At 53.0% G+C, this 23,285-nt stretch overlaps 2 protein-coding genes across 2 annotated transcripts; both read right to left on the bottom strand.

Moving 5' to 3' along the window:
* Positions 1-3,784: 3,784 nt before the first annotated feature.
* LOC308064063 (uncharacterized protein) lies at positions 3,785-9,973 on the bottom strand. Its single transcript, XM_080387954.1, has 5 exons — positions 8,639-9,973; positions 6,124-7,779; positions 5,522-5,795; positions 4,856-4,934; positions 3,785-4,495 (listed from the first exon to the last, which is right to left on the bottom strand). The coding sequence occupies exons 2-5, from the start codon at positions 6,191-6,193 to the stop codon at positions 4,439-4,441; spliced, it is 480 nt and encodes a 159-aa protein (XP_080244080.1). The 5' UTR covers positions 6,194-7,779; positions 8,639-9,973; the 3' UTR covers positions 3,785-4,438.
* A 4,946-nt stretch (positions 9,974-14,919) lies between these two features.
* Positions 14,920-21,218, bottom strand: LOC308064056 (uncharacterized protein). The gene is made up of 4 exons (XM_080387935.1): positions 17,259-21,218; positions 16,657-16,930; positions 15,991-16,069; positions 14,920-15,630 (listed from the first exon to the last, which is right to left on the bottom strand). Exons 1-4 carry the CDS (start codon positions 17,326-17,328, stop codon positions 15,574-15,576), a joined length of 480 nt encoding a protein of 159 aa, XP_080244061.1. The 5' UTR covers positions 17,329-21,218; the 3' UTR covers positions 14,920-15,573.
* Positions 21,219-23,285: the final 2,067 nt, after the last annotated feature.

Here is a 23,285-nt window from a genome sequence, read left to right as displayed (position 1 = left end):
AAGTCCAACAGCAGCATCTCAACTGCATGTACACAGCTGCTTGCAAACCAGCCGGGCTGATGCTGCCAGAAACTGCTTGGAGTCCCACGTCCCTTTGGGAAAAAAAAGGGAATGTCTGTAGTTGCTTGTACTCAGGAGGTAACTTCTGAGCTGGCATCGCTGTCGGCGAATGTATTACCGACACTGGTGTGGCTGGGAAAAGGGAAGCGTCATCAGAGAGAAACAGGAGGTGCCTCCTGGTTCTGTTTTCAACATCCCGGCTTCTGCCAGATGCTGAACCGGAACTTGGAACCATGGAGTTCACGTGTGCCTCGCTGAAAACCAAGTCTTTGTTTCTACCAAATACTTTGGTTCCTGCCTACGTGCTCAAGTCAGAAACTTGAGTCAAGGCTGAGCAGGTTGTCAGGCCCTGACACTGCAGAACCACGTGCCAGCCGCTTGTAATGAAGGGGGCATGTTCGTTAGTGAGCTGCCCCTCCCAGCCCGTGGCAGCATGTCAAGGGGATACGTATGGATGTGTGTGCAGCGATGGCTCCCGGAGACCCCTGGCAGCCTCCGCTGCATGCCTTACCAGTGACCGCACCGCAGCGTTGCCGCCTGGTTATCGGCGGCCGAGGGCATGGCTGTGTCCTGGGACGGAGAGCCGGGTTCCTCCTGCTGCCTCGGCCCCGGGCCTCCCTGGCGGGGGGCAGGTGTGTAGGGAGGAAGATGGTGAGGGAGGTGGGTGTGTAGGGGGGAAGGAAGATGGGGAGGGGGGTGGGTGGGTGGGTGGGCAGGTGGCTAGGGACGTGGGTAGGTGAGCAGAGAGCTCAGGAGAGGGCTGCGCTCTCAGCACTGCAGGGAAAGCGGCTGCGGCAGTGCGAGGGGCCTGGCGCGGCGCAGCACGGGCAGAACTGCACCCCGCTCCCGGCTGCGGGCGCTCCCAGCTCTGTGGGGACGGGTCCAGCCCAACAACGCACCCAACAATCCACCCAACAACGCACCCAACAATCGACCCAACAATCCACGCAACAATCGACCCGCGCTCCCCAGCGCTGTGGCAACGGGCGGTGGCACGCGGCCAGGCCCCGCCCCCTTTCCCGGCCGGGACCCGCCCCCTTCCCTTCCACGGCCAGGCTCCGCCCCGCCGACGCGCTCGGCCCCGCCCCACTGCTCCTGGCGGTGCTTCAGCACTGCCCCTGGGCCAGCCCGGCCGGCGGCTGCGCAATGCGGTTCCGCGCTCTCCTCATTGCGGCTGGAGCAGGGCACGAGGGCTCTTACGCGCTCTCCTTTTTGTCCTGGATCTCTGCCCTTGCAGGTGGGAGAACAAGGACGTGTACGCAACAGCGATCCGCAGCTTGAGGGTGCGTGAGCCGCAGACTCCGGCGTGCATGACTGCAGTGCGTGCTGGCCTTGGGTCCATCATTCCCCTGCAGCTCCAGACTATGCTGAGCCCTCTAGAGATGGAGCTGAGGACGTGCGGGCTTCCCTACATTAACCTGGAGTTCCTCGAGGTGAGGAGAACTGCAAACCTGAAGATCAAATGTGAGGAAGAGAGAAAAGCCTACACAAGTGTGTATATTCTTGTTCTGTCAGCGAATGGTGAAAAAAAAATCAATGTGTGCGCAACAGTTGTAGAGCTAGTTGTTGGCATCCAGAGCCTGCAGCTCCTGCGCTTAGGAAAGCTGTGTTATTACCTGTCTGTCGCGTACTGCCCTTTCCAAGAGCCGGATACATGTCAGAAGAATATTTACTCTTGAAACTTGTCCATCTCCTGGTAGAAGCGTATCTGTAGCTGAGAAATGACTCGGAGTAAGCGCAAACACACGCGGAGCTGACAGAGACCAAGGGGAAAACTAAGCAGAAGGCGCGGCTGGGAGCCGCTTTGTGACCGTCTGGGATGCGTGTTCCCAGGCAAGTGCCACAGGGAAGCGTGAAGGAGGTCGGTGGAAGTTTGTGGCGCTGGTGTTGCTGCCAGCAATGCGCTTGGGGTTTGTTCCTGGGCCGTGGATGGCGCGTTTGGTTTGGGTTTCACGCCCCCGTTCCAAGGCCTCGGAGCCTTGGGTGGACTCGCTCCCAGGGGCCGGAGAGCTGGGAATGCCGGTGTTCTCCAAGGCCGGGAGTACGGCTGTGAGTCAGAAAATGCTGCTAATGTCCGTCTTCTCCTTCCAGAGAGCACGTCCGAGTGGAACATATCTGCGTCTTGGCCCTGAAAGGCGTGCTGCAAAGTTACTTGATACATATTTATTACAATTAATTATTTGTGATTACAAATAACACAGACTTTGTATCGATGCTGTTTATACCTCGCTGTGTAAATGAAGCTTCTTATCCTGCAGAAATGTCACACCGGTAAATACCCTTCACCGGCTGGTTTTCTCAGAGGGATGGTCTGAGCCCTGCAAGAGGAGGAGCTCGGGGGTGGGGGCGGCACTGGCTTTTTGTTTCTTTGGTTGGTTGGGTTTTTTTAATGCCACTAGAATGGAAGTGCTGCAGCAGTTTGCCTGGAGCTCAAATGGCCTTTTAATTAAAGCTTTTCTAATCATCATGACTTCCTTGTGCTCTAAATCACTTGACGTTGTCTGTAACAGGCTTGTTTGTCAAAGCAGAGATTGGTTTGTGATTTTATTTTTTTTTACAACTATCTATTCATTCAGAATGTAAAATTACACTACACAATGGCAGAACTCTGGAGCTGGGTATTAGTTCTGGCTTGGTGTGTGTCCGTCTCGGTACCGTTCGCAGCATTAACCTGTTAAGTGCTCTTGGCCATGGAGTGTAACTTGCATAAAGGAGATTCTTAACATCCCTTGAGATGTATCGTGTCCTTCTTTGGGGCTGGAAAGAATTAACTCCTGGGCTGCTGCAGCTGCGTTGGTGCAGGGCAACGGAGCTGCTGGAAACAACGCTGCAGACTGTCTGGCCTCCAGCAGGTGGGGAGCTCCGGACACCCCTCTGCAGCACGCGGCTCCGGGGGGCCTCACTCCGCTCGAGACTGACTGGCACAAGGGGCTCAAATCTCAGGGGGTCAGAAACACTGCGTCAGGGAGTATTCAAAGAGCCGTCATAGAATTTAGCGTGCATTTTACGCCCCAGCTCACGCCGTCAGTGCAGAATCTACACTGCAAACCTATGGCTCTGTGTATTGCCATCGCTGTGCTCCTGCCTTGTCTAACTTGGCTCCTGTCAATTAACAATGAGTCAGAACGTGCTCTGAAGGCAATAAAGCACTTTTCTGTCTCTTGGGGCTTCTTAGCTCACTCTGTTAACATCCTGGTTGGGTTTTTCTCCAGAAGGAGCTGATAACATCCTCTGATTTATACTTCCCAACTGGTCTTTTGTTAGCCTGGTTAGTCAGGGAAAATCAACCTATCAGAGGAGGGAGTCCCGCCATTAAGTGGGTTGAATTTCATCCTATATATCTGAGTCAGAGTTTCTCAAGGGTAAAGGGCACGAGACCCTTCAGAATCCCTTAACCTCAAGCTGATAGCACACTGAACAGACAGATGCCATTTTTTGACATTAGCCTTCTATATTCCGTATGTCATATGGGATTGCACCATGTTTGGAGAAAACATTTAACTCTATTTAGAATGTAAACTTTTGAATACTATATCAGTCTATGCTACTAAGAAATGTCCCCCAAGGAAGCCCCAGCTCAGAGCTTACCCCCGGCTGCCACCATCCCCCTGTCTGTGTCCTGGGCATGCAGGTGACCCCTGAACACATGCGGCGGAGGCGCAGACCCCCATTCCCTGTGAGACGCCAGAAGATGTGCTGTGCTGGGCCCAGGGGGGACGCAACGCCGGGCTCCAGGGAGGGGTCCAGCTGCCAGGGCTGTGAGGGTGCCCTGGCACCATCCCGGCACCTTCCCACTGGCCTCCATCCCACATCCCGCTGCGCCTTGGGCGTGCTCCAGCCGCTGGCCAAGGAGCCTGGCCTCCCGCAGGCAGGGGGCTCTGGATGCCCCTCTGCGGCACGCAGCTCCGGGGGGGCCTCACTCCACTCGAGACTGGCTGGCACAAGGGGCTGAAATTTCAGGGGGTCACAAACACTGCGTCAGGGGGTATTGCAAAGAGCTCGCCAGAAACACAGCCCAGGGGGGTTTCAAGGTCACGGTGGGGGCCGCTAGTGTGGGGTGCTACTGGTATAGATCATAGGAGTGAAAACCTGTAGTATACTTGAACACCCTAAAAGTACCTATATATATCGTGATCACTGCCTGTAGCCGCCTATGCCTATAGCCAGCTGTAACTACAACTGCCTATAACTATCTAAATTTGTAGAAACTCAGTGACATGGCAGTATAGGAATTCTCCTGCGCAAAAATAAATAATTTATTTGTAAATGACAATATCTGTAGAAATTCAATGACATGGCAACATAGTAATTTTCTTATGCTAAAAGAAATGACTTCTACTGCATGGAATTAGTCCGCAGAGGGCCGAACGTGGCTTTATCAGTTGCTGGGTCCGTTCCCCTGTGGCTGCGAAGCTGCCTGGCTCCTGGTCATCAGCTAAAGGGAAAGGGAAAAAGAACAAGTGAAAATGCTGTTTGCAAAGAGTCCCTGAGTGGAAGCCACTGATAAGAGCCTCGCTGGTGCAGGAAGGGCTGTAACATCAGCTCATGCCCCTGAACAAAGCGCCGTGAGGAGCAGCAGGGCAGGCGCTGCCCTCTCCTCCCAGCAAGCCCCGCTCAGGATGAGCCCAGCGTGCAGCGAGCCCACAGCGCGTCAGCCCTCAGCGCTTCATGCCGCCCGTGCACCAGCAGAGCCCAGCGCTGCCCACCGAGCGCTCCGCAACGGAGGCGTCCCGTAGCGCACCCGACGCGGGAGCGACGCCACGCGCTCTGCTCTGCTCTGCGCTGGCTGCCTCACCTCTGGATCCGGCGCCTGCAGCTGCATGGAGCAGCCCGTGTGCTGTGTCCTGAGGCTGCTTTCTCCTTCGCTGCTGGTGCTGTCAAGGATGGAGAGGGATGCTTTCAGAGGAAGCCAGCCCACCCACGTCAGCGCTCTCACTGCTAACTGAGCACAGGTCCTTCACACCAGGGAGACTTTGCGGGGGCTGGGAGGAAGCTTCTCCTGAGCCCTGACCCACTTCTTTTGGAGCAGAACCACCAGATTGTACTCAAAGAGCAGAGAGGAAAGCTCAGGTGAGAGCGCTGCCTTGGACAGGGACCAAGGCGCTCTGCGACACTGTCTCCCAGGGACCCTTTTGCCCGTTCTACTTGGCTATAAAAGTCTACGTTTGCTGTTTGACACGCGGAGAAGCACCAGCCGCGTTACATGGAGTGACACCCTTTCAGCTGCAAGCACACACGAGGGCACCCGGGTTTGCAGCGCAAGGGGACAGGGCGGAGGACTGGAATGCATTTGTCACTGCCGCCGCTGCTGGGTCGCTGCCGCCTGAAGACGCGAGTGCGCCAGGCTGAGGCTGCGCCCCTGCTCCCAGCAGAGCAAAACTTGTTCCTGCAGTGCCGCCGGCCCCTCACCCTTCGGGGCAGCCCCGGCGCGGCTGCCTGGAACGGAAGGCAGAGGTGTTACCTTGGCTGGCTCGGAGAATATCTCGACGGGCCGGACGTGAAGGGTTCCGAGCGGGAGCACTTGGCAGGCCTCTGAGGGGACGGTGACGCACCTGCACGTTCACAGGCCCCTCTCTTCCTCGCTCTGCCCCTCTTGCCAGCCGCCTTCTTCCTGGCCTTCCCTCGTGAGGTGGGAGCGGGCAGCTGTGCATTCCCGCCGGCTGCCGTTTTCCTTGGTCTCCTCGGCAGCCGGGCCTCTTCTGCAGGAGGTCCAGGCTCCTTCTTCATGCAGCGACCTGTGCGCCAAGGAGAAACATCTCCTCAGATGACACAAACACAGCGCTTCACAGGAACAGTCAATGCAGCCGGAGAGATTCAAGACCGTTCAGGTAACACAAGTAGAGCCAACTGCCATTCCAGCAGCATACAGCTTTGCAACCAAGATCTTTGAGGATACTGAGTTCTAAGGATTTCATCTTTCTTGCATAAAATGGTGGAGGATCGAAGATTTGTAAATTTTGGAGGCAGAACAGGGTAACAACATCTAGTGAGCTTGGAACACACCCAGTGTTCCTGCAACGTAAAGGAAAACCGTGCGTGTGTAAGTGTGTGTTTTGCCCATACCTTGGCACTTGCTTCGTGTCCAGGGTGGCTCTGCTGATTCTTGTCTCTGCCTCTTGGCCTTAGGAGGCATGGAGTCCTCAGCTGCTGGGCGCAGCACACAGACGAGCTAAAACAAAACAGATGTCTGACTCTTTCCATGACAGTTTATTCAGACTTATTCCCATAAAAGCACTGCAGAGCATCCCCCCTCAGCAAGGTGAAGGTTAGCAGGGAACTGTTTGTTCGGAAGAGGTAGGTATCGTTTGCTGACACGTGCATTTGCTCTTAGCCAGAGCTTAGGAAGAATGACTGGCTATCACAGGACCTGAGCAAAACTGGACCTGGCAGCATGAGCCGGTCCTGCTGAAGAGAACCACCCCGTAGCTGGGGCCTTGCCGCCAGCCAGCCAACAACCCTACCTGCTCCTGTTCGTGCTTGTGCCTCTCACACCTACACATGACCCTGCAAAGCCAGGGCCAAGCATGGGGAAAGCAGCCCTAGAGTCCTGTCAGGGTAGCTCTGATCAGGTTCCTGATATTGGCCTGCTATGAGTGGCATCTTAAAAACCAAATGCAAAACAAAAATCAGTTTAACAGTGATTTCCAAGTCATGCTGCCCACAGAAGTGCCCCTCTTGGCTATCCTTGTTATAACGTCATGTTTTCCTGCCGGTTGATTGCATCGAGGAATAACAAAAGGAGACGACAGAAACCCACAAAACAAAAATAGGAACTAGAAAGGAAAGCATCTGTTATCTTTGTGAGATAAAGTCGTCTTCCACCAGCCAGCTGCCATAGGAGGTGGATGGGACTTGTCCTTCCTGTCAGCACGACCATTTAACACGTGATAAGCTATGAAATTTTGTCAGATCTCATTTCTATTCATATTGACTTTACTATCACCTAGGACAGGAAAGGCCCAGAAGAACCAACCGGCAAAACACAACGTCACTAGTTAGGACTGTAAGAATGCAAAAGAGCCGTGAAAGAGAAAATGAGCGAGCTTAGCGTTTTCCTAACTTCTCTGTCCTAGCAGCGAAGCCCAGAGGACTGTCTCTTCCGCGGGCACCCCCCTCCCCGACTCTGCTCTTTAGGTGTACGGAAGCATTAAAGCACCGAGCGGTCTAGTTGGTACCTGTCCAGTGTTCTTGAACAGCAGTAACAGCTTCAGCAGCACCAAGACCTGGTGTTCTTTCCATAGCAGAAATACCAGGCAGCAATATCGAGAAGCGTCTGAATCCCCTGCTGAGCGCTGCGCGGCACTCAGCACTTCATAAACCCACCGCTCCTCGCTTAGGCTGAGCTCCCGATAGAGTCACGTCCTTAACCTTTCTCTCTCTCTCTCTTCACATCTACCCTGCGAGACATTCCTCCATCTCCTAGATGGACAGCCTGCGTTGCCTCCTTCCCCTCTTACCTACACAGGTTACACGCCTCTGCTCCTCTCCCACCTGAGCTGTGAGACACACATGCTGGTTTTAACATCACTCGGATGTGCAAGGCAAACATTTCTGTTGCAAACTAAACTACAGGCCCTGGAGTTGCACGTTACAAGAGCTTTCAAAATCATTATTTGTCAGTAGGTAATACAAGAAAATACTAAACCTCGTGATCCATCCGCTCGTAGATAGGGTACCGCAAGCCACAACTTTGACACGGCAGGGTGACGGGCTCATCATCTGCAAAGCAAAGCAGAGTTACATCCCCTACCAGAGAGAAGTCTGGCGCAGTTGGATCCCTACGCAACAGGCTGCTGTTCTGTGTCACAGGACGGCAACCTGAGCACACGTTAAGGCAACAGTTACTCTAGTCACACTTGCTGAATTCATTCCACATCAGCAAATCCACGCCATCCAGCGTGAGAGTAGTGTTTTGGGGTCCAAGATAGAGCCAGCGGTCTGCTAAAAAAGCCCACGACTGCCTCCAATAAATCCTTTAGCACCATTTCTCCTTCCACAACCAGCTGACGCTTCATGTCTGCCCCGCTGATAAGAGTCTCAGCGATGTCCGGGACGTCACTGCAGAAATGCGCAGTGCTACAGGCGTGACCCCACATCCAGATCTTACCTACCCTGCTGCTTAACCGAGGAGGAGCGCAGCTGCCGCACAAACCCAGGCAGAATGTGCCACGAGCAAACAACTCCCGCTTTCGTTGCGAAGCTCGATACTTTGAGACAAAAGAATCGGCAGTGGCCTGGGCTCTCACCCCAGGGACCTCAGCAGTCCTCTGTGTAGCTGGCTTATACCTTTGCAGTTCTGTTCCACGGGAAAATCAGCCCGCTCCCAGTGGCTCTGGAGCTGTCATTACCCAGCGTTTTCCCAGAAAGAGTTACAAACCCTTACGCTTGGATCGGCTGCCAAATGTCCAATATGAAGCTGGTTATTACTCATCTCTGCACCTCACCTCGCTTCTGATTTCTTTGTGCTGCTGAAACATTGCTTCTGCTAATGTCCTTAAGGGATGTCCCCCTACACAGCTGCTATAAATCTGCTTTTCTAGCCCTTTGGGCATTCCCCACAGTGGCCCAGTGCAGTTACCTGTTCCTGATTCTCTTCCACTGTGCCGGAGGTCTTGCAAATGTGCATCCTCATCCTCAAAGCCAGACGGTGCACTTCCTTGGGTTTGTACCCCCACTAGCCCGCAGACGCGAGGATGTTCTTTCAGGTCTCGCACCAGTATGTAGCGGTGGCAGTTTTCGCATTCCTCCGTCCGTGTGCTGCAGTAAAGTTCATGGTCAACCATGGCTCTCAAAGGCAGCTGTATTTCGCAGTAAGGGCAGAGGACAAGTCGCAGAAGGCACACAAACGCCTGGAAAAAAGAACGAGGGATTCTTCTTCACATATGGAAGAGTGAGGCAAAGGTGGAGGGAGGTTCCCCGTTTGCTGAAGAGCTGAGCGGTCCTTTCTTTCTTTAGCCAGATCTAAAGCTACGCTAAAGGATAGCCTGGAGTAGGATAGCACGTGAGAAATGTGAAGACCAGCAGGCTGTGTAACCTGTGTAGTCATAAACACGCCAGCTGAAGCACTCCGAAGACTCAGGACATTCCTTTAAAACCTGTCATACTTGGACAGCAGATTCCTTCCCACTGTGCTTCTTGAAGATAGCTTTCAGGGACAGTCTCAAAACCCAGTCCTGATCCCATTGCACTGAGCACTGCTAGAAAAACTTCTCCGTGTGTGTTCTGCGAGGGAACAGATTTACAGCTCACTTACTACTCGGCAAGAATTGCTTGCCTATGTCCTTCACCCGCGACTGAATGACAGGGAAGTTGCCCTTCCAGAGGGGTTACAGAGAGATGAAAGCCCTGTTAGAATAGCAGATGCTGCAAGAATACGTCATCATTTGCTTTACAGGCAAAACTAGAACCACTACGCACAAACGTGCGGGATGAAGTGCTTCCAGGGGTTTGACCTGGTCATATCTTCACCGTTTGAAAATCCTTTGTTTGTCAGCAATAAGCAGACTTAGGTGGCACTTGCAGAGCTGTCTGCAAGGGGGGCCCATAGGAAGGGAAGGGGCTGACATTGATTACAAGATTGCCTGTGACGGCAGCCAACTGGAGTCAGAAACTGAAAAAATCCCTGTTGATTTTACAAACTCTTTTCAAAGTCTGTTGGACATCATGACTTATTAAAATGCACATGACCACTGCAGCAGTCAGAAATGCGTCATGTGAAAGGAACGGAAGAAGTGGAGTTCATCATATTCTGTGTTTCTGAAACAGCGCACCATTTTTCATCCTCATCACTAACAAGGACAAAATCACCAATTATCGCAGATAACCCTTGGATATGAAGACTTGAGCAGGCTCCACTGCTTGAAGGCAGTTTCCAACCACCTTCTCTCAGAGGGTGTGAATTTAGGGCTCGATAAAAAGGGTGCCTCAGTCACAATTTGGAGTCCGGCTCCTGGCTGACAGAAAGGCTCTGGAATCGGTGCTTGGAAATACCATCGAGTAGCTTCAAAACATCTCCTAACATCAATAGATGTTCACCAACCTTGTGGTCCTCCAAGTGTTGTTTTTCCATCTTCATCCCACACTCGCAGGTAACCTACAATAAACAGACCTCATGAGATTAATTGCCACAGAGGACAGCAGTTTTAGAGGAGGAATGCGTTTCTCACCTCCACGTGCTCAGATGCAAAATGGTTCTTCATTTCCGATTTTGGGATGTAAACCTCGCAGTACTGGCACGCTGCAAGAAATCTGCTGCAGTGGACTTCATGAATCGTGAAATTAGAGGCAGGAATATCCTTGTTGCTATGAGAAACATCGCAGAGGTTACTTTGCAGAAAATAACACTGACCACAGTTGCAAGCAGTTTTTCACAGCACAAAAATCCTAAGAAAGCTTTTGATGAATTCATGGTTTAGAGAACCGAGTAACTAAAGAGCAAGGCAAGCCCAGCCAGGCCTCCACATTCCTTCATAGGTGGGATATTAACGCCTATAGCATGCAAAGGTCACAGTGTTCACACTACATGGAGATAAAATCAAGGGGGATGGATTTCATTATGAGAAAGGCAAATTTTGCAGCATAAACAAGTTATCACCAGGTTCAAGGTGATGAACTAATTAATAAGCTCATCCGTGAAGATCAGAGTTTCTTCCTGAAACTAACCGGGCTATGAGAGGTCGAACAGTGCTCTGCTCGGAAAAACTACAGAACAGACCCTCTTGGGCCAGATTTGCTCAGTGAATGATAGCAGCAGCCATCTTACTCTGGAGCCAAAACTGCCCCGCTCACCCCCTTCCCAAAAAAGACTCATTTTCCTGTCTGGAGGACAAGGCAAGGCTTACAAACAGAGAAGATCCAAAAAGAACTGAGGCACTCTGAGCTTCGCCCTTGTTCCTGCCTCAGGCAGGTAGCATCCTTTCTAGACGATGCTCCCCAGACTAAAGCACAACCCAGAACACCAACATTAGTTCTATAACCTATTGTGCCTTCCCATGTCACCAAGGAGAAAACCAGCAGAGCCGTTCAGTTTTCTCCTTGGCCAGATCCCAAGCAGGCAACAGCCCGGCAAAGCAGCAAAGTCCAACAGCAGCATCTCAACTGCATGTACACAGCTGCTTGCAAACCAGCCGGGCTGATGCTGCCAGAAACTGCTTGGAGTCCCACGTCCCTTTGGGAAAAAAAAGGGAATGTCTGTAGTTGCTTGTACTCAGGAGGTAACTTCTGAGCTGGCATCGCTGTCGGCGAATGTATTACCGACACTGGTGTGGCTGGGAAAAGGGAAGCGTCATCAGAGAGAAACAGGAGGTGCCTCCTGGTTCTGTTTTCAACATCCCGGCTTCTGCCAGATGCTGAACCGGAACTTGGAACCATGGAGTTCACGTGTGCCTCGCTGAAAACCAAGTCTTTGTTTCTACCAAATACTTTGGTTCCTGCCTACGTGCTCAAGTCAGAAACTTGAGTCAAGGCTGAGCAGGTTGTCAGGCCCTGACACTGCAGAACCACGTGCCAGCCGCTTGTAATGAAGGGGGCATGTTCGTTAGTGAGCTGCCCCTCCCAGCCCGTGGCAGCATGTCAAGGGGATACGTATGGATGTGTGTGCAGCGATGGCTCCCGGAGACCCCTGGCAGCCTCCGCTGCATGCCTTACCAGTGACCGCACCGCAGCGTTGCCGCCTGGTTATCGGCGGCCGAGGGCATGGCTGTGTCCTGGGACGGAGAGCCGGGTTCCTCCTGCTGCCTCGGCCCCGGGCCTCCCTGGCGGGGGGCAGGTGTGTAGGGAGGAAGATGGTGAGGGAGGTGGGTGTGTAGGGGGGAAGGAAGATGGGGAGGGGGGTGGGTGGGTGGGTGGGCAGGTGGCTAGGGACGTGGGTAGGTGAGCAGAGAGCTCAGGAGAGGGCTGCGCTCTCAGCACTGCAGGGAAAGCGGCTGCGGCAGTGCGAGGGGCCTGGCGCGGCGCAGCACGGGCAGAACTGCTCCCCGCTCCCGGCTGCGGGCGCTCCCAGCTCTGTGGGGACGGGTCCAGCCCAACAACGCACCCAACAATCCACCCAACAACGCACCCAACAATCGACCCAACAATCCACGCAACAATCGACCCGCGCTCCCCAGCGCCGTGGCAACGGGCGGTGGCACGCGGCCAGGCCCCGCCCCCTTTCCCGGCCGGGACCCGCCCCCTTCCCTTCCACGGCCAGGCTCCGCCCCGCCGACGCGCTCGGCCCCGCCCCACTGCTCCTGGCGGTGCTTCAGCACTGCCCCTGGGCCAGCCCGGCCGGCGGCTGCGCAATGCGGTTCCGCGCTCTCCTCATTGCGGCTGGAGCAGGGCACGAGGGCTCTTACGCGCTCTCCTTTTTGTCCTGGATCTCTGCCCTTGCAGGTGGGAGAACAAGGACGTGTACGCAACAGCGATCCGCAGCTTGAGGGTGCGTGAGCCGCAGACTCCGGCGTGCATGACTGCAGTGCGTGCTGGCCTTGGGTCCATCATTCCCCTGCAGCTCCAGACTATGCTGAGCCCTCTAGAGATGGAGCTGAGGACGTGCGGGCTTCCCTACATTAACCTGGAGTTCCTCGAGGTGAGGAGAACTGCAAACCTGAAGATCAAATGTGAGGAAGAGAGAAAAGCCTACACAAGTGTGTATATTCTTGTTCTGTCAGCGAATGGTGAAAAAAAAATCAATGTGTGCGCAACAGTTGTAGAGCTAGTTGTTGGCATCCAGAGCCTGCAGCTCCTGCGCTTAGGAAAGCTGTGTTATTACCTGTCTGTCGCGTACTGCCCTTTCCAAGAGCCGGATACATGTCAGAAGAATATTTACTCTTGAAACTTGTCCATCTCCTGGTAGAAGCGTATCTGTAGCTGAGAAATGACTCGGAGTAAGCGCAAACACACGCGGAGCTGACAGAGACCAAGGGGAAAACTAAGCAGAAGGCGCGGCTGGGAGCCGCTTTGTGACCGTCTGGGATGCGTGTTCCCAGGCAAGTGCCACAGGGAAGCGTGAAGGAGGTCGGTGGAAGTTTGTGGCGCTGGTGTTGCTGCCAGCAATGCGCTTGGGGTTTGTTCCTGGGCCGTGGATGGCGCGTTTGGTTTGGGTTTCACGCCCCCGTTCCAAGGCCTCGGAGCCTTGGGTGGACTCGCTCCCAGGGGCCGGAGAGCTGGGAATGCCGGTGTTCTCCAAGGCCGGGAGTACGGCTGTGAGTCAGAAAATGCTGCTAATGTCCGTCTTCTCCTTCCAGAGAGCACGTCCGAGTGGAACATATCTGCGTCTTGGCCCTGAAAGGCGTGCTGCAAAGTTACTTGATACATATTTATTACAATTAATTATTTGTGATTACAAATAACACAGACTTTGTATCGATGCTGTTTATACCTCGCTGTGTAAATGAAGCTTCTTATCCTGCAGAAATGTCACACCGGTAAATACCCTTCACCGGCTGGTTTTCTCAGAGGGATGGTCTGAGCCCTGCAAGAGGAGGAGCTCGGGGGTGGGGGCGGCACTGGCTTTTTGTTTCTTTGGTTGGTTGGGTTTTTTTAATGCCACTAGAATGGAAGTGCTGCAGCGGTTTGCCTGGAGCTCAAATGGCCTTTTAATTAAAGCTTTTCTAATCATCATGACTTCCTTGTGCTCTAAATCACTTGACGTTGTCTGTAACAGGCTTGTTTGTCAAAGCAGAGATTGGTTTGTGATTTTATTTTTTTTTACAACTATCTATTCATTCAGAATGTAAAATTACACTACACAATGGCAGAACTCTGGAGCTGGGTATTAGTTCTGGCTTGGTGTGTGTCCGTCTCGGTACCGTTCGCAGCATTAACCTGTTAAGTGCTCTTGGCCATGGAGTGTAACTTGCATAAAGGAGATTCTTAACATCCCTTGAGATGTATCGTGTCCTTCTTTGGGGCTGGAAAGAATTAACTCCTGGGCTGCTGCAGCTGCGTTGGTGCAGGGCAACGGAGCTGCTGGAAACAACGCTGCAGACTGTCTGGCCTCCAGCAGGTGGGGAGCTCCGGACACCCCTCTGCAGCACGCGGCTCCGGGGGGCCTCACTCCGCTCGAGACTGACTGGCACAAGGGGCTCAAATCTCAGGGGGTCAGAAACACTGCGTCAGGGAGTATTCAAAGAGCCGTCATAGAATTTAGCGTGCATTTTACGCCCCAGCTCACGCCGTCAGTGCAGAATCTACACTGCAAACCTATGGCTCTGTGTATTGCCATCGCTGTGCTCCTGCCTTGTCTAACTTGGCTCCTGTCAATTAACAATGAGTCAGAACGTGCTCTGAAGGCAATAAAGCACTTTTCTGTCTCTTGGGGCTTCTTAGCTCACTCTGTTAACATCCTGGTTGGGTTTTTCTCCAGAAGGAGCTGATAACATCCTCTGATTTATACTTCCCAACTGGTCTTTTGTTAGCCTGGTTAGTCAGGGAAAATCAACCTATCAGAGGAGGGAGTCCCGCCATTAAGTGGGTTGAATTTCATCCTATATATCTGAGTCAGAGTTTCTCAAGGGTAAAGGGCACGAGACCCTTCAGAATCCCTTAACCTCAAGCTGATAGCACACTGAACAGACAGATGCCATTTTTTGACATTAGCCTTCTATATTCCGTATGTCATATGGGATTGCACCATGTTTGGAGAAAACATTTAACTCTATTTAGAATGTAAACTTTTGAATACTATATCAGTCTATGCTACTAAGAAATGTCCCCCAAGGAAGCCCCAGCTCAGAGCTTACCCCCGGCTGCCACCATCCCCCTGTCTGTGTCCTGGGCATGCAGGTGACCCCTGAACACATGCGGCGGAGGCGCAGACCCCCATTCCCTGTGAGACGCCAGAAGATGTGCTGTGCTGGGCCCAGGGGGGACGCAACGCCGGGCTCCAGGGAGGGGTCCAGCTGCCAGGGCTGTGAGGGTGCCCTGGCACCATCCCGGCACCTTCCCACTGGCCTCCATCCCACATCCCGCTGCGCCTTGGGCGTGCTCCAGCCGCTGGCCAAGGAGCCTGGCCTCCCGCAGGCAGGGGGCTCTGGATGCCCCTCTGCGGCACGCAGCTCCGGGGGGGCCTCACTCCACTCGAGACTGGCTGGCACAAGGGGCTGAAATTTCAGGGGGTCACAAACACTGCGTCAGGGGGTATTGCAAAGAGCTCGCCAGAAACACAGCCCAGGGGGGTTTCAAGGTCACGGTGGGGGCCGCTAGTGTGGGGTGCTACTGGTATAGATCATAGGAGTGAAAACCTGTAGTATACTTGAACACCCTAAAAGTACCTATATATATCGTGATCACTGCCTGTAGCCGCCTATGCCTATAGCCAGCTGTAACTACAACTGCCTATAACTATCTAAATTTGTAGAAACTCAGTGACATGGCAGTATAGGAATTCTCCTGCGCAAAAATAAATAATTTATTTGTAAATGACAATATCTGTAGAAATTCAATGACATGGCAACATAGTAATTTTCTTATGCTAAAAGAAATGACTTCTACTGCATGGAATTAGTCCGCAGAGGGCCGAACGTGGCTTTATCAGTTGCTGGGTCCGTTCCCCTGTGGCTGCGAAGCTGCCTGGCTCCTGGTCATCAGCTAAAGGGAAAGGGAAAAAGAACAAGTGAAAATGCTGTTTGCAAAGAGTCCCTGAGTGGAAGCCACTGATAAGAGCCTCGCTGGTGCAGGAAGGGCTGTAACATCAGCTCATGCCCCTGAACAAAGCGCCGTGAGGAGCAGCAGGGCAGGCGCTGCCCTCTCCTCCCAGCAAGCCCCGCTCAGGATGAGCCCAGCGTGCAGCGAGCCCACAGCGCGTCAGCCCTCAGCGCTTCATGCCGCCCGTGCACCAGCAGAGCCCAGCGCTGCCCACCGAGCGCTCCGCAACGGAGGCGTCCCGTAGCGCACCCGACGCGGGAGCGACGCCACGCGCTCTGCTCTGCTCTGCGCTGGCTGCCTCACCTCTGGATCCGGCGCCTGCAGCTGCATGGAGCAGCCCGTGTGCTGTGTCCTGAGGCTGCTTTCTCCTTCGCTGCTGGTGCTGTCAAGGATGGAGAGGGATGCTTTCAGAGGAAGCCAGCCCACCCACGTCAGCGCTCTCACTGCTAACTGAGCACAGGTCCTTCACACCAGGGAGACTTTGCGGGGGCTGGGAGGAAGCTTCTCCTGAGCCCTGACCCACTTCTTTTGGAGCAGAACCACCAGATTGTACTCAAAGAGCAGAGAGGAAAGCTCAGGTGAGAGCGCTGCCTTGGACAGGGACCAAGGCGCTCTGCGACACTGTCTCCCAGGGACCCTTTTGCCCGTTCTACTTGGCTATAAAAGTCTACGTTTGCTGTTTGACACGCGGAGAAGCACCAGCCGCGTTACATGGAGTGACACCCTTTCAGCTGCAAGCACACACGAGGGCACCCGGGTTTGCAGCGCAAGGGGACAGGGCGGAGGACTGGAATGCATTTGTCACTGCCGCCGCTGCTGGGTCGCTGCCGCCTGAAGACGCGAGTGCGCCAGGCTGAGGCTGCGCCCCTGCTCCCAGCAGAGCAAAACTTGTTCCTGCAGTGCCGCCGGCCCCTCACCCTTCGGGGCAGCCCCGGCGCGGCTGCCTGGAACGGAAGGCAGAGGTGTTACCTTGGCTGGCTCGGAGAATATCTCGACGGGCCGGACGTGAAGGGTTCCGAGCGGGAGCACTTGGCAGGCCTCTGAGGGGACGGTGACGCACCTGCACGTTCACAGGCCCCTCTCTTCCTCGCTCTGCCCCTCTTGCCAGCCGCCTTCTTCCTGGCCTTCCCTCGTGAGGTGGGAGCGGGCAGCTGTGCATTCCCGCCGGCTGCCGTTTTCCTTGGTCTCCTCGGCAGCCGGGCCTCTTCTGCAGGAGGTCCAGGCTCCTTCTTCATGCAGCGACCTGTGCGCCAAGGAGAAACATCTCCTCAGATGACACAAACACAGCGCTTCACAGGAACAGTCAATGCAGCCGGAGAGATTCAAGACCGTTCAGGTAACACAAGTAGAGCCAACTGCCATTCCAGCAGCATACAGCTTTGCAACCAAGATCTTTGAGGATACTGAGTTCTAAGGATTTCATCTTTCTTGCATAAAATGGTGGAGGATCGAAGATTTGTAAATTTTGGAGGCAGAACAGGGTAACAACATCTAGTGAGCTTGGAACACACCCAGTGTTCCTGCAACGTAAAGGAAAACCGTGCGTGTGTAAGTGTGTGTTTTGCCCATACCTTGGCACTTGCTTCGTGTCCAGGGTGGCTCTGCTGATTCTTGTCTCTGCCTCTTGGCCTTAGGAGGCATGGAGTCCTCAGCTGCTGGGCGCAGCACACAGACGAGCTAAAACAAAACAGATGTCTGACTCTTTCCATGACAGTTTATTCAGACTTATTCCCATAAAAGCACTGCAGAGCATCCCCCCTCAGCAAGGTGAAGGTTAGCAGGGAACTGTTTGTTCGGAAGAGGTAGGTATCGTTTGCTGACACGTGCATTTGCTCTTAGCCAGAGCTTAGGAAGAATGACTGGCTATCACAGGACCTGAGCAAAACTGGACCTGGCAGCATGAGCCGGTCCTGCTGAAGAGAACCACCCCGTAGCTGGGGCCTTGCCGCCAGCCAGCCAACAACCCTACCTGCTCCTGTTCGTGCTTGTGCCTCTCACACCTACACATGACCCTGCAAAGCCAGGGCCAAGCATGGGGAAAGCAGCCCTAGAGTCCTGTCAGGGTAGCTCTGATCAGGTTCCTGATATTGGCCTGCTATGAGTGGCATCTTAAAAACCAAATGCAAAACAAAAATCAGTTTAACAGTGATTTCCAAGTCATGCTGCCCACAGAAGTGCCCCTCTTGGCTATCCTTGTTATAACGTCATGTTTTCCTGCCGGTTGATTGCATCGAGGAATAACAAAAGGAGACGACAGAAACCCACAAAACAAAAATAGGAACTAGAAAGGAAAGCATCTGTTATCTTTGTGAGATAAAGTCGTCTTCCACCAGCCAGCTGCCATAGGAGGTGGATGGGACTTGTCCTTCCTGTCAGCACGACCATTTAACACGTGATAAGCTATGAAATTTTGTCAGATCTCATTTCTATTCATATTGACTTTACTATCACCTAGGACAGGAAAGGCCCAGAAGAACCAACCGGCAAAACACAACGTCACTAGTTAGGACTGTAAGAATGCAAAAGAGCCGTGAAAGAGAAAATGAGCGAGCTTAGCGTTTTCCTAACTTCTCTGTCCTAGCAGCGAAGCCCAGAGGACTGTCTCTTCCGCGGGCACCCCCCTCCCCGACTCTGCTCTTTAGGTGTACGGAAGCATTAAAGCACCGAGCGGTCTAGTTGGTACCTGTCCAGTGTTCTTGAACAGCAGTAACAGCTTCAGCAGCACCAAGACCTGGTGTTCTTTCCATAGCAGAAATACCAGGCAGCAATATCGAGAAGCGTCTGAATCCCCTGCTGAGCGCTGCGCGGCACTCAGCACTTCATAAACCCACCGCTCCTCGCTTAGGCTGAGCTCCCGATAGAGTCACGTCCTTAACCTTTCTCTCTCTCTCTCTTCACATCTACCCTGCGAGACATTCCTCCATCTCCTAGATGGACAGCCTGCGTTGCCTCCTTCCCCTCTTACCTACACAGGTTACACGCCTCTGCTCCTCTCCCACCTGAGCTGTGAGACACACATGCTGGTTTTAACATCACTCGGATGTGCAAGGCAAACATTTCTGTTGCAAACTAAACTACAGGCCCTGGAGTTGCACGTTACAAGAGCTTTCAAAATCATTATTTGTCAGTAGGTAATACAAGAAAATACTAAACCTCGTGATCCATCCGCTCGTAGATAGGGTACCGCAAGCCACAACTTTGACACGGCAGGGTGACGGGCTCATCATCTGCAAAGCAAAGCAGAGTTACATCCCCTACCAGAGAGAAGTCTGGCGCAGTTGGATCCCTACGCAACAGGCTGCTGTTCTGTGTCACAGGACGGCAACCTGAGCACACGTTAAGGCAACAGTTACTCTAGTCACACTTGCTGAATTCATTCCACATCAGCAAATCCACGCCATCCAGCGTGAGAGTAGTGTTTTGGGGTCCAAGATAGAGCCAGCGGTCTGCTAAAAAAGCCCACGACTGCCTCCAATAAATCCTTTAGCACCATTTCTCCTTCCACAACCAGCTGACGCTTCATGTCTGCCCCGCTGATAAGAGTCTCAGCGATGTCCGGGACGTCACTGCAGAAATGCGCAGTGCTACAGGCGTGACCCCACATCCAGATCTTACCTACCCTGCTGCTTAACCGAGGAGGAGCGCAGCTGCCGCACAAACCCAGGCAGAATGTGCCACGAGCAAACAACTCCCGCTTTCGTTGCGAAGCTCGATACTTTGAGACAAAAGAATCGGCAGTGGCCTGGGCTCTCACCCCAGGGACCTCAGCAGTCCTCTGTGTAGCTGGCTTATACCTTTGCAGTTCTGTTCCACGGGAAAATCAGCCCGCTCCCAGTGGCTCTGGAGCTGTCATTACCCAGCGTTTTCCCAGAAAGAGTTACAAACCCTTACGCTTGGATCGGCTGCCAAATGTCCAATATGAAGCTGGTTATTACTCATCTCTGCACCTCACCTCGCTTCTGATTTCTTTGTGCTGCTGAAACATTGCTTCTGCTAATGTCCTTAAGGGATGTCCCCCTACACAGCTGCTATAAATCTGCTTTTCTAGCCCCTTGGGCATTCCCCACAGTGGCCCAGCGCAGTTACCTGTTCCTGATTCTCTTCCACTGTGCCGGAGGTCTTGCAAATGTGCATCCTCATCCTCAAAGCCAGACGGTGCACTTCCTTGGGTTTGTACCCCCACTAGCCCGCAGACGCGAGGATGTTCTTTCAGGTCTCGCACCAGTATGTAGCGGTGGCAGTTTTCGCATTCCTCCGTCCGTGTGCTGCAGTAAAGTTCATGGTCAACCATGGCTCTCAAAGGCAGCTGTATTTCGCAGTAAGGGCAGAGGACAAGTCGCAGAAGGCACACAAACGCCTGGAAAAAAGAACGAGGGATTCTTCTTCACATATGGAAGAGTGAGGCAAAGGTGGAGGGAGGTTCCCCGTTTGCTGAAGAGCTGAGCGGTCCTTTCTTTCTTTAGCCAGATCTAAAGCTACGCTAAAGGATAGCCTGGAGTAGGATAGCACGTGAGAAATGTGAAGACCAGCAGGCTGTGTAACCTGTGTAGTCATAAACACGCCAGCTGAAGCACTCCGAAGACTCAGGACATTCCTTTAAAACCTGTCATACTTGGACAGCAGATTCCTTCCCACTGTGCTTCTTGAAGATAGCTTTCAGGGACAGTCTCAAAACCCAGTCCTGATCCCATTGCACTGAGCACTGCTAGAAAAACTTCTCCGTGTGTGTTCTGCGAGGGAACAGATTTACAGCTCACTTACTACTCGGCAAGAATTGCTTGCCTATGTCCTTCACCCGCGACTGAATGACAGGGAAGTTGCCCTTCCAGAGGGGTTACAGAGAGATGAAAGCCCTGTTAGAATAGCAGATGCTGCAAGAATACGTCATCATTTGCTTTACAGGCAAAACTAGAACCACTACGCACAAACGTGCGGGATGAAGTGCTTCCAGGGGTTTGACCTGGTCATATCTTCACCGTTTGAAAATCCTTTGTTTGTCAGCAATAAGCAGACTTAGGTGGCACTTGCAGAGCTGTCTGCAAGGGGGGCCCATAGGAAGGGAAGGGGCTGACATTGATTACAAGATTGCCTGTGACGGCAGCCAACTGGAGTCAGAAACTGAAAAAATCCCTGTTGATTTTACAAACTCTTTTCAAAGTCTGTTGGACATCATGACTTATTAAAATGCACATGACCACTGCAGCAGTCAGAAATGCGTCATGTGAAAGGAACGGAAGAAGTGGAGTTCATCATATTCTGTGTTTCTGAAACAGCGCACCATTTTTCATCCTCATCACTAACAAGGACAAAATCACCAATTATCGCAGATAACCCTTGGATATGAAGACTTGAGCAGGCTCCACTGCTTGAAGGCAGTTTCCAACCACCTTCTCTCAGAGGGTGTGAATTTAGGGCTCGATAAAAAGGGTGCCTCAATCACAATTTGGAGTCCGGCTCCTGGCTGACAGAAAGGCTCTGGAATCGGTGCTTGGAAATACCATCGAGTAGCTTCAAAACATCTCCTAACATCAATAGATGTTCACCAGCCTTGTGGTCCTCCAAGTGTTGTTTTTCCATCTTCATCCCACACTCGCAGGTAACCTACAATAAACAGACCTCATGAGATTAATTGCCACAGAGGACAGCAGTTTTAGAGGAGGAATGCGTTTCTCACCTCCACGTGCTCAGATGCAAAATGGTTCTTCATTTCCGATTTTGGGATGTAAACCTCGCAGTACTGGCACGCTGCAAGAAATCTGCTGCAGTGGACTTCATGAATCGTGAAATTAGAGGCAGGAATATCCTTGTTGCTATGAGAAACATCGCAGAGGTTACTTTGCAGAAAATAACACTGACCACAGTTGCAAGCAGTTTTTCACAGCACAAAAATCCTAAGAAAGCTTTTGATGAATTCATGGTTTAGAGAACCGAGTAACTAAAGAGCAAGGCAAGCCCAGCCAGGCCTCCACATTCCTTCATAGGTGGGATATTAACGCCTATAGCATGCAAAGGTCACAGTGTTCACACTACATGGAGATAAAATCAAGGGGGATGGATTTCATTATGAGAAAGGCAAATTTTGCAGCATAAACAAGTTATCACCAGGTTCAAGGTGATGAACTAATTAATAAGCTCATCCGTGAAGATCAGAGTTTCTTCCTGAAACTAACCGGGCTATGAGAGGTCGAACAGTGCTCTGCTCGGAAAAACTACAGAACAGACCCTCTTGGGCCAGATTTGCTCAGTGAATGATAGCAGCAGCCATCTTACTCTGGAGCCAAAACTGCCCCGCTCACCCCCTTCCCAAAAAAGACTCATTTTCCTGTCTGGAGGACAAGGCAAGGCTTACAAACAGAGAAGATCCAAAAAGAACTGAGGCACTCTGAGCTTCGCCCTTGTTCCTGCCTCAGGCAGGTAGCATCCTTTCTAGACGATGCTCCCCAGACTAAAGCACAACCCAGAACACCAACATTAGTTCTATAACCTATTGTGCCTTCCCATGTCACCAAGGAGAAAACCAGCAGAGCCGTTCAGTTTTCTCCTTGGCCAGATCCCAAGCAGGCAACAGCCCGGCAAAGCAGCAAAGTCCAACAGCAGCATCTCAACTGCATGTACACAGCTGCTTGCAAACCAGCCGGGCTGATGCTGCCAGAAACTGCTTGGAGTCCCACGTCCCTTTGGGAAAAAAAAGGGAATGTCTGTAGTTGCTTGTACTCAGGAGGTAACTTCTGAGCTGGCATCGCTGTCGGCGAATGTATTACCGACACTGGTGTGGCTGGGAAAAGGGAAGCGTCATCAGAGAGAAACAGGAGGTGCCTCCTGGTTCTGTTTTCAACATCCCGGCTTCTGCCAGATGCTGAACCGGAACTTGGAACCATGGAGTTCACGTGTGCCTCGCTGAAAACCAAGTCTTTGTTTCTACCAAATACTTTGGTTCCTGCCTACGTGCTCAAGTCAGAAACTTGAGTCAAGGCTGAGCAGGTTGTCAGGCCCTGACACTGCAGAACCACGTGCCAGCCGCTTGTAATGAAGGGGGCATGTTCGTTAGTGAGCTGCCCCTCCCAGCCCGTGGCAGCATGTCAAGGGGATACGTATGGATGTGTGTGCAGCGATGGCTCCCGGAGACCCCTGGCAGCCTCCGCTGCATGCCTTACCAGTGACCGCACCGCAGCGTTGCCGCCTGGTTATCGGCGGCCGAGGGCATGGCTGTGTCCTGGGACGGAGAGCCGGGTTCCTCCTGCTGCCTCGGCCCCGGGCCTCCCTGGCGGGGGGCAGGTGTGTAGGGAGGAAGATGGTGAGGGAGGTGGGTGTGTAGGGGGGAAGGAAGATGGGGAGGGGGGTGGGTGGGTGGGTGGGCAGGTGGCTAGGGACGTGGGTAGGTGAGCAGAGAGCTCAGGAGAGGGCTGCGCTCTCAGCACTGCAGGGAAAGCGGCTGCGGCAGTGCGAGGGGCCTGGCGCGGCGCAGCACGGGCAGAACTGCACCCCGCTCCCGGCTGCGGGCGCTCCCAGCTCTGTGGGGACGGGTCCAGCCCAACAACGCACCCAACAATCCACCCAACAACGCACCCAACAATCGACCCAACAATCCACGCAACAAT

Source organism: Falco punctatus (genome assembly GCF_963210335.1).
Source record: "Falco punctatus genome assembly, chromosome: 1".
In the NCBI taxonomy this organism is placed as follows: Eukaryota; Metazoa; Chordata; class Aves; order Falconiformes; family Falconidae; genus Falco; species Falco punctatus.
The sequence above is the reverse complement of the archived record's forward strand: the minus strand, read 5'-3'. Positions and strand labels throughout refer to the sequence as shown.